Source organism: Melampsora larici-populina, assembly GCF_000204055.1.
Source record: "Melampsora larici-populina 98AG31 unplaced genomic scaffold MELLAscaffold_103, whole genome shotgun sequence".
In the NCBI taxonomy this organism is placed as follows: domain Eukaryota; kingdom Fungi; phylum Basidiomycota; class Pucciniomycetes; order Pucciniales; family Melampsoraceae; genus Melampsora; species Melampsora laricis-populina.
This window is the reverse complement of record NW_006768867.1, coordinates 101,276-111,047: the sequence shown is the minus strand read 5'-3', so window position 1 is coordinate 111,047 and position 9,772 is coordinate 101,276. Positions and strand designations below refer to the sequence as shown.

Here is a 9,772-nt window from a genome sequence, read left to right as displayed (position 1 = left end):
TGCAGAATGTATCCTGTGTCTCCTTCGGCAAGCCATTCCGTTCGACAATTTTGGAAACATTGATTTTGAGGGTTGAGGAGAGATAACAGGAATTCTACGACCGTCATATTTTGCTTCAAGGTGATGAAGTTGTATATATAGCGACTTTTTTCCATAGGCGTGGCGTGGTTGTAGGTCAGTCTATGTTGCCAGTTTGTGTCTTCATTTGCCATATAGATGAATACCGGAATTGTGAGGCCTTCAGCTTCAATAGCCCTCTCGATTCTTATAAATGAATCGCGGTTGGCAACAGACGCGGTTGGTTTGAGGTGATCTATGTCTATGAAAACGTGGTAGGTTTTTCGAAGGGGTCACTCGGATTTTAATATTACTTAAACTTATATATATAATGAGCTCGGGAAGGCCAGGAAACCTGAAACCCTTCAGCAGGACAACAGGCTAAATGGACACACTAATCGTGTGCCCACGCGCCTGACACAGGTGCTAACATAGCTGTTCCGGGTCCTCGGTTTGACTCTATGGTGAAACTTGAGAAATCCTGAGAGCTGTTATGAAGTGGGCACCTGTTTGGCGCTGACTCTGAAAACGAAAGCAAAGAGGCTGAAACATGCACAAGAAACGAGTCCTTGTGGTGTGATGCTTTGTTCACATTTAGTGATTTCAATTAACTACAAACATCCAGGAGACTTTTTCGTGGAATACGAAAGATATCGCTTTATAACTTTCAGATAAACATACGGCCGGTACGTTTATTCTACAATTGCAAGTGGTTACCTCCATGTCCAACCCAACGTCGCCAATTGCTGTGGTTCCCAGTCCCAGAAAGGCACTTCCAGCGACTGTGAAGAATACCATTATGATTTGTGACTACATGACCAAACTAGGAATGTCGCCGAAGGAGTTCATGGTGACGTTCCTGTCCTCTACCGCGGACGAGATAGTCTTCCGCCAACGCCTAAGCAAGATAGGCCTAGGTGCCAGACAGACTCGATCGATCTTCAAGAATCTCGGAAGATTGACTTCGGCATCTAACCAGGGACGAGATGTATGGGAAAAATTGATACTAGACGAGGTCAGTATGGTCATAAATTGGTGTTACATGAAAACACGGGCGACTTACTCCTGAATTTGTTTCCTTAACATCAGGCATCGAAAATTGTGAACGCACAAGAGGTGACACGGGCAGAGTTTCCAGTGGGAGGATATGTCAGCTCCAGCGCCATTACACCCGACTTTTTCAGCGAGAGTGCAGAAAAAAGGAGAAATGAGCTGGTCCAGACCGGTATGCGCTTTTTACATACGCTAATTCACCGGAAGATAGCCCTATCGATGAAGAAGAAACAGGCCGCGCGTGACAGTGATGATGTTATGGAGTCATCCCAAAATGATACAAGCTCTTTAGGATCAGACGGCGCTGCCCCTGGGGAGACTCGAATTGAAGGGGCGGTCGATGATGTGACCGTTATGTCGATGGAAAATCTGGTGTACGTGAAGTCCACGCCCAGCGATCAAGCAGATCATAGGTTGACTAAGGTGATTCTTGACAAGCAAAAACATAAATACATGAATGACAGACTTACTGTTATATTTCGATGTAGGTTCCCACTATGGTGTGTGCTATGATTGCTATGACTTGCAATCGTCGCAGTAATGCCATACCAGTCGCCAATGGGCTCATGGCCTTAGCTGGCGGAGTGTCATGTCGGGTTCACGATTGGCTCCACGCTTTGGGCCTGGCGAGTTCCAGACCGACCGTCCTGCTCGCAATCGATCATTTCCGTCAGTTACAAGAAAAGCGGATGATGGACCTATTTAAAATTAATCATAAGCTTATGCCCTTTCTATGTTATGATAACGTCGACATCAACTTGAAAATTCACAACACTTGTGTCGAAAGAAACACAAGACTGTTTCATGGTACCTGGGGTTATTTCAACGTCATTCAACCCTCACTCTTGGCCGAGTGCACGCCAGAAGACCTCGCTCTGCCGGTGTTTTTGGATCGCATGGCTGTAGCCGACCGAACCCCAGTGGACTTGTCGTTATTCACCCCTGGCCCTGCGGAAAGCAAACATTGGAGGTCCGTGTTAAAAGCTCAACTGGCCAAGGCGCTGAAAGATTATATAACACACATACCCGGTGCGCCAGACGTCAGCAAGTTGCCCTCGCTTAAGATGAAACCGTGCCCCATCGATCCTATTGTTATGCACAAACCAAATTTACACTTCCTACGCATGATGGACGCCCCAGACTCGTCAGCCGAGGGTGTCTCACGCGTACTTGATCAGATTTTGGGGCAGATAGGAATGGATCAAGAGGCTTACTCGAAACACCTCTTAGTTGCTGGAGGGGATGTAGGTTCGAATCAATTGGTTGAGAGCCTCAGAGTGAAGAGATTCCCTGCAATTAATTCAGTCGAAAGTTACAAGTGGATCCTATCTGTGTTTGGTGGTGCGCATACCACTTGGAATTTTGCAAAGAGCCTATGGACGCTCCACTGGGGCAACTCGGATAAAGCAGAGGATACCGGGGTTTGGAGGTCGGCCTTTTCGCTTGGTTTAGAGTACAAGAAACCTGCCTCCGCGCAGGATTTCAACACAATCATGAGATCTGTGCATATTGTGCACACTGCGAACCTGGTGTTTGTACTGAGGTTAGTCATATGGAACTATACGCTGTAATTGTAACGATGCGCACAACTCACATACATTTTCTTCATTCAGGCAAGTCCTCAAGTCCATCAAGGATATCGATTTGACTCAAGCGGCCGATTGTGATCGCCTCTTTGAAACAGTTTGCAATCAATATTTTGATGCACCCGCTTTGGAAGCGGCCAGGGAAAGCAAAGACCATACTCAATACAACTTGCGCTTGCGATTGCGAGATTTCGCTACTGTTGTGGAGGCACAGGCTGCATCGCGTGCGGGTGATATTGGTCGCCTCGTGGCCATGTGGAAACGTTGGGCCGTAATGGCCCAAGGGCTGCCCGGACTGTCGCATTACGGCCGCCATATACCCCGACTGGTTCTTCTTTTAGAACGAGATCTACCTAAGAAGTTGGCCCACGCAATCAAACATTCTCTACTAATACCTTCGAACGAGCGAGAAAACCATTGGTTAGCAATTGATGAATTGATGGAAATTCACATATGTTGGTTGAAACACCATTATGATACTACAGTAAGTCACCCAATGCTTTTTCATTATGTCTTTCGGCTTCCAAGTAACGCTAGTGTGTAAAAACTGACCTTAGGGGCGGGGAACGGACATTGATCGGCTCACTTATACACTTTCGAATAACATCCAAATGGTGAGGTCCACTCGAAATTAATTGCAACGCATCAAATTTTAATAGTTATTTACACTTTTGCCAATCATGGTGGCCACAGTTAAGGAGACTTATGCAGCTTATACTCTCTGAAACGGGTCGCAAGATTATTTACCAGGCCAACTTGAATGGTATAACTTGTGCGTCGTTGGAATTATTCCTCACGTATGCCGCGGAATGTTTAGGTGAAGGAGGACCGAGCTTGCGACCCCCGCCGCAGGTCACGAACATCTGGCGACAGGGAGTTCGGAATATGGTCAAATTAAGTCTGGCTGACAAAGTCGCGGGTCGATCATCCCGCTTTCGATGGGGGGCTGCGGACGTGTTGTTGTCGTGGGTTGATGAGGACAGTCCCATAGTAGATTGAACCAAAAAATCAGATATCACTATCAAAACATTGCGAGTATAAAAGGCCTAATGGCACTTACCTCGAAGTTAACTTTTGTCCTTGAAGACACTCCCTCCAGTGGCACATCGGCGACACACTTTGAAGTTTTTCTGGTGGCCTGCTGATGTCCCAGCGGATTCTGCAATGAGTTGACCCGAACGGCCCCCTTGGTTTCTCTTTTACGAGCTTCAGCTTTTCCTCGCTCTTGATCTCGCTGTGCCTTTGCTTCAGCTTTCGCAAGTGCCGCTTCGCGTTTCGACTCCTCGCGCGCGGCTTTGATGGCCAACTTGTTCGCTTCGGCGCGCTGTTTGCTCAATTTAAATCCTTCACAAGATTGAGGGACCTTTGATGAATTGTTCGGCCGGATCGTGGAAGCCCGTCGTGCTGCTGTGTCTGCTAGAAGTGCCCCGGTCGCAAATTCGCTCTTCCACTGACAGAACACCACAAAGAGACAGTCGAACTGTCCTTTGAGAGTTTCGCTCCCCAGAAGTAAAGCAAAATCACTAGGGCTGGTAATGATATCAATGTTTTTTGCCAGGTCCCAAGCCATATCCCTTCCAAAATAGTCGGGCGGGCCAAGGTCAGATGGCTCAGTGAAAATGAGGTAGAACAACTGGTTGAATGATTCTACCCATCTAGTTACGAGTTTTTCTAGGAGGGGTATATTGATGATCGGGTCATCAGCCACACAGATATGAGCTACATGTTGTATGTCAGCTGCTGGTGCGACTGGTGGGTCAGGCAGTTCTTCAACAAGGTTGAGCAACTCCATCTCGTTCATAGCCAGAGCTTCATCAAAGTTTTCGACAGTGAGCGCTGGCTGAGCTAGCCACAAGGCCTCGGCTTCTTCAGGCCGACAGTTGGAACAATCGCACGGTGACATTCCGCATTGTTTCTGACGGTCAACTTCCTCTTGAACACACAGCTCATTGGGTTGGAGTGGTATGTAACCCAGCCTGAATTGTATGTGTATGTATGTATTAAAACGTCAGCCTGTTGGATTAGGCGATGATATCTAAACCATCTTGCTACTCACCGGAGATCGATGGCCAGGGCAACCCGGAGGCAAACTGGGGTGATCGCCAGAGCGTCCATGCGGTCATCGTCCGACATGACCGTAGGCGTTTTAAAATCGCAGATATCATTCTTGCCATTTGTCCTTTTTTGTTCGACCAGAAGTATCCCCAAACCTCGCCGGCCATCGCGACCTCCTCGACCCGACATTTGCACAAAATTCCCCGGGCTTTGACGACCTACAACAATTACACGTCGGACGCGTTTCCAGTTCTGACCCAGCCCCAGAGCAAGGGTACAGCATAGGACTGCGAGAGTGCCCGTCACGTACATAGCAACCGCATCGATTTTGGACTGGGGTCCTGTGTTTGCATGATAACGTCGTGCAAAGTCAGATTGTCCATTTCGAGCTTCTTTAGGATGGCCACATGATGCGTTGATCATAATGAGGTATTCAAGTGTGTTGTTTTGAGTTCCAGCATACAGAAGTGAGGGTACTATGGATTTCGTAGGCATGACGGCGTGATGTGCAAAGAGTCCTCGTACAGATGTTTTGAGTGGTTGTTTGAAGGATCTTCAAAGGAAACGAATTTCAGGCCGAGTGAGTTCGGCGCGGGGAAAACGGACGTCTCTAGAGTCGAGTTTGAGATTTGCCAAAATTGCATGTATGGCCTGCGGCGTGCAGGTCGCCGACATCAAAAGAAGGGGGATATTCGCCGAAGACAAGAACCGACGAGCCAGTTCTCCATAAGAAGGTTGAAACACGCCGGCGTCCTGGACGCGGACGTAACTGGCCATCCTTTTGGCTTGACCACTTTCAACGAGACCCCACTCGTTGACCATGTGCGCCTCGTCCACTACTATAAGAATCAGTCGCTCTTGGAATCTTTTATCTCGCCACATTTTGTCAAAGTGCTTATTTGTTAAGGCCACCTCCGGGCTCTGCGATGGGTCATCATGAAAAAATATTCACATCAGTTTCTGCCATAGTAACACAACACGCGACCCGTCCCAAATGTAAAAGGAACATTACCACATATACAAACGAGAATTTGCCTTCCAGAATAAGTTGACAATTCTCGTGCGTGCAGTTTGGACCATTAAGGTTCACACCTTTCAATCCGACCTGGGCTTTCTCACTGACCTGCCATCCAATAATGGAACATCAGTCAGATTTGATAATGCAAAAGCGGACTGACTAGCTTACCTGATCATCACCTAGTGAGTCTAGCGGATTGATACAAAGGACAATAGGTGCATAGTTGGTACGGTCATGAGCTAGATAGAAAACTTCCGGCACTCGGCTCTTGCCAAAACCGGTGCCGGCCAGTAGGAAGACCGTTCGACCTTGCAGGAGGTGCACCGCAGACTCGTTCTGCTGAGCACGGCCGTTGTATCCATAATGATGCTGAAACAATTCGTCAATGGCTGCGTGTTGGTTTGCCTCGCTAGTGTCAACAAATTCGGAAAGGCGTTTCGGCCGCATTGTGAGAGATTGTGTCGGTTCTTTCCGGGACATTAAGGCCTCATTGGTTTGAGACTGACTCCTTCGTAACATCGTCCTGTGTTGTGACTGAGCTGTAGTGGTGCAATGAGGGTGTGGTGCAATGAGGGTAGTCCAAATCGGTCACTTGTCAGATTTCCCGTGTGGTGTCATGCAAACAGCAGTTTGCCTGTTTGGTTTTGACTGTTTTGTCCTCCAATCTGTTGTTTTTTCCGTTAATCGCCAGTTCTGGCCCCCGCAGTCATGACTAGACATGTACGGCCCCGGGTTTGGCCCCAAACCATTATTTTGAGATAGTTTTGTGCTTAGATGAGATAATTAAAAGCCGAGAGCGGCAAATTGCAGCAAGAGAGCAAGCGCGCTCTTTTTATTAAGGGCTTGATGGACCTCAATTGACGAGAATGGCGAGCAGAGCGATTCCTAGCTTTTGGGAAATTGTACCGGCCGATCTCAGGCCAAAAAAACGAGCTAATGTGTAAGTCCCTCGTTTGAGCTGGCCAGTACAGCTCTCGAGGGACTTAGTTAAGTTTGCTCTAGAGGTACTCGGGAGGTCTAAATATAATTTCAAGAAGGTTGACTTTCTTTGCAGTTCAAGAAAAAAAAAGTCTGTTTTGTTGGTGTTAAGAAAAACCGTACGACTTTTTCTTTTCTTTCCTTCAACTTCGTCTTTTTTGTCTTTCTCTCAGTATAGGATACGAAGTTCAAAACCCGGGTTTCCAAAAAAGTTCAATCAGATGCAAACCTCCAAATCAAATCTCGTTCGATCAAACCCCACGACATATTTCCTTTTTGCGTAATTTCCTCAACTTGTTCGTCTTTCATGTACATGGTTTGGAAGGTATCTAGTGGGATCTGGTTCGATCGGTTGAAAATCTTCGTGCTACAACCGATCGTTTAGCTTATCTTATCCTCTTAAGCTTACACCTTTTATGTAAACCTTTCAAAACCCCTTCTGATGATCTCTGTGCCTTTGTACTACACCTTCTAAATCCAATTTTAAACCCCAACATCTGATCAAGAACTTCATAATATACACATCAATATATATATATCCAGAACGTGGGTTCGAGAATATCTTGTTTTATATGTTCGACTTTGACTTTGTTCATAAGAACAAGATTCCTAGTGATTTCGTTTTTCTTTCCTAGAAACTGAGATTTTCTTATCATCCGAATCTAATCCTCAAGCTTGCCTTTTCAATTATGTTTAGTAATTCTATAATGATGATCTTATTAATTGTTTTATCTCTCACATTTCAATCTAAGATTCTTCAGGGTTCGAATATTCATTGTGATCAAGTTGAATCTTATCAAAAAGGCAGAATTGAACAGATCGATTGTGAAAGGTCTTTCTTGGACTTTCTTTCAGATCAGTTTTAATTGACTCCCAACCTTATACTGACCTAGACTTTTTTATATCATCTTTTTTTTTCCGCGCTCTCAAGAGCTTTGGAACAATTCCGTTATCAGAATGATTGGATGTTAGATGATCCACTCTTGATGGAACAAAGTTGTTCAACTTGTAAGGTCAGTCATAAACGAAAAATTATATATCTCATCATGATCAACATCTTAACAACTTTTTACACTTGATAATTCATCCTATAGATCACATTCGAGTTACGGGAAGGAAATTCAATCACTACGTCAGTACTTGAGTTCAGTTCATTCAAACTCACTGGACAGTTAGTTTTCTTAATTCGATGAGTATATCCATAATTCTTTCTAGTTCTCATGATCTCATGAAGAGAGCAGTCAAGGAAATCCTGAATCAATGCCAATCACATGTATGTCAAGTTTTTGGCCATTTTATAGCTTAAATCATAAATTCATCTGTTTTATACTAATAGTCAGGTTCGATGGCCGTGTACAACACTCGAGCTGGAAAGTACAATACTCGTGAAATGTTTATCATCAATCTTCGAACTGGTCTTGGAGGTGATTGCAATACCCAAACTTCTCGTCATCATCAATGGACTTTTCCACCTCATGGCATACCATAATTTAGAATAAGGAACAAAAGACATAGATCTCGAGACTTCATCACCTCAAAACATTTGTATCATTTTCTTATATAACATATTAATTATAGCTAGTAGTAATCTTTCATTGCTTCCCGTGTTTTTTAAGCCAAATAAAAAAATTCTTGATGCCTGATATCTTACCTTATCGTGCGCAAACTATTGATCATCAATTATCTCCTCCTGAGATGACGCATTTCATTTTCCGAATTGGCAATGATGACACATCACTAGCCTGTCTGATTCTTCAACAATCATACAGAAGGGCATAGATCAGTCAAAAGGCTAAGAAAAATGTAGATTATTGCAACAATCTCTGGCTGGTTTTGGAAGAAAGGTATCGAGGCTATGATTCTACATACGAGCACATTCTCGGTATATTTCATTGCACATCTCACACCCATATTCCACTCTGAATCCAATGGCAAAAGTTCAAAATGTTATTCTTCGAACCAGATTAACGAAATGAACCTTCTTTCCACTTAAATTGATCTGAAATCATCGATATTTACTTTTTGGGTTGTTAAGGGCCCGTTCGGTACGATTCGATATACATATATCGTGATATACTACACCAAACCAATATACAGTATATCACCATATACGTATATCGAATTTTCCAAAAAGTCGCGGTGTTCGGCAAAATCATTTGGACAAAATAATAAATCATATATCATGATATATTGGTCCATTCTGATATACAGCCTTGAGGCCGTATATTGGACCAAAAAACCCTTTTTGCCCCTCTCCCTTTTCCATACACTTCTCTCTCCTTCACTCTTTCTCCCTTCCTTTTCAACCAACCTCTCTTCTTTTACCATAAACCCTCCTTCACCATAACCGATCCTTGTTTCTTCAAGTTCAACCGTCACTATTGACTGTCACCCTTTCGACTTCATGAGTTCATACACGCTGACCGATTCATCATAAGCAAGTACACACCCAAGATTTCCATCAATTCCTACATCTGACTCTCATTCACATATGAACTTATTACTACCACCTACTTGTACTACATAAGGAGATTTAGGTCGACCTTTTCATCCAGCATCAACACCAAGTTCAACACATCCTTCTCATTTCTTATCACCTATCAATCGAGAAGATGAATTCCTTCTTGATCCTTGGAGTTGTTTCAATTCATGTTGCAATCATTCAACTACCTTGTTATAAAGTCTTCAATCATGATCTATAATCATTCAAATTTAAATCTTGAACTTGAGAACAACGCTCCATGGTCTTTTAAATTGTGTGATGTGAGAGTGTTACAGTTTGAGTTGTGAATAAAATGCAGATGGACTGTTTAGGTCGTTGATGACCGATGAATTTTAATAGCTATGTATCAATTGATGTTCAAATTTCATTTGATATTCACTTTTCAAATGAGCGTTACCGAACACTCAATTGGTCATCAAAAGGGCAACAACGATCATTTTGATCGTTCGATGACCTTTTTGATTGGGTGTTCGGTAAAGTTACATGACCGAAAAACAGTTTTCAATCTGCCCCTGTGAGATC

At 44.1% G+C, this 9,772-nt stretch overlaps 2 protein-coding genes across 2 annotated transcripts; one reads left to right on the top strand and one right to left on the bottom strand.

The window, feature by feature from the left end:
- Nucleotides 1-778: 778 nt before the first annotated feature.
- Nucleotides 779-2,777, top strand: MELLADRAFT_69673 (uncharacterized protein; the record flags this gene model as incomplete). The annotated part of the gene is made up of 7 exons (XM_007418729.1): nucleotides 779-1,072; nucleotides 1,147-1,282; nucleotides 1,322-1,484; nucleotides 1,599-1,610; nucleotides 1,649-2,265; nucleotides 2,589-2,653; nucleotides 2,724-2,777. 7 exons carry the CDS (start codon nucleotides 779-781, stop codon nucleotides 2,775-2,777), a joined length of 1,341 nt encoding a protein of 446 aa, XP_007418791.1.
- Nucleotides 2,778-3,439: 662 nt separating this feature from the next.
- On the bottom strand, nucleotides 3,440-5,246 carry MELLADRAFT_69672 (uncharacterized protein; the record flags this gene model as incomplete). The annotated part of the gene is made up of 3 exons (XM_007418728.1): nucleotides 3,440-3,742; nucleotides 3,769-4,672; nucleotides 5,062-5,246. 3 exons carry the CDS (start codon nucleotides 5,244-5,246, stop codon nucleotides 3,440-3,442), a joined length of 1,392 nt encoding a protein of 463 aa, XP_007418790.1.
- Between the last annotated feature and the right edge of the window lie 4,526 nt (nucleotides 5,247-9,772).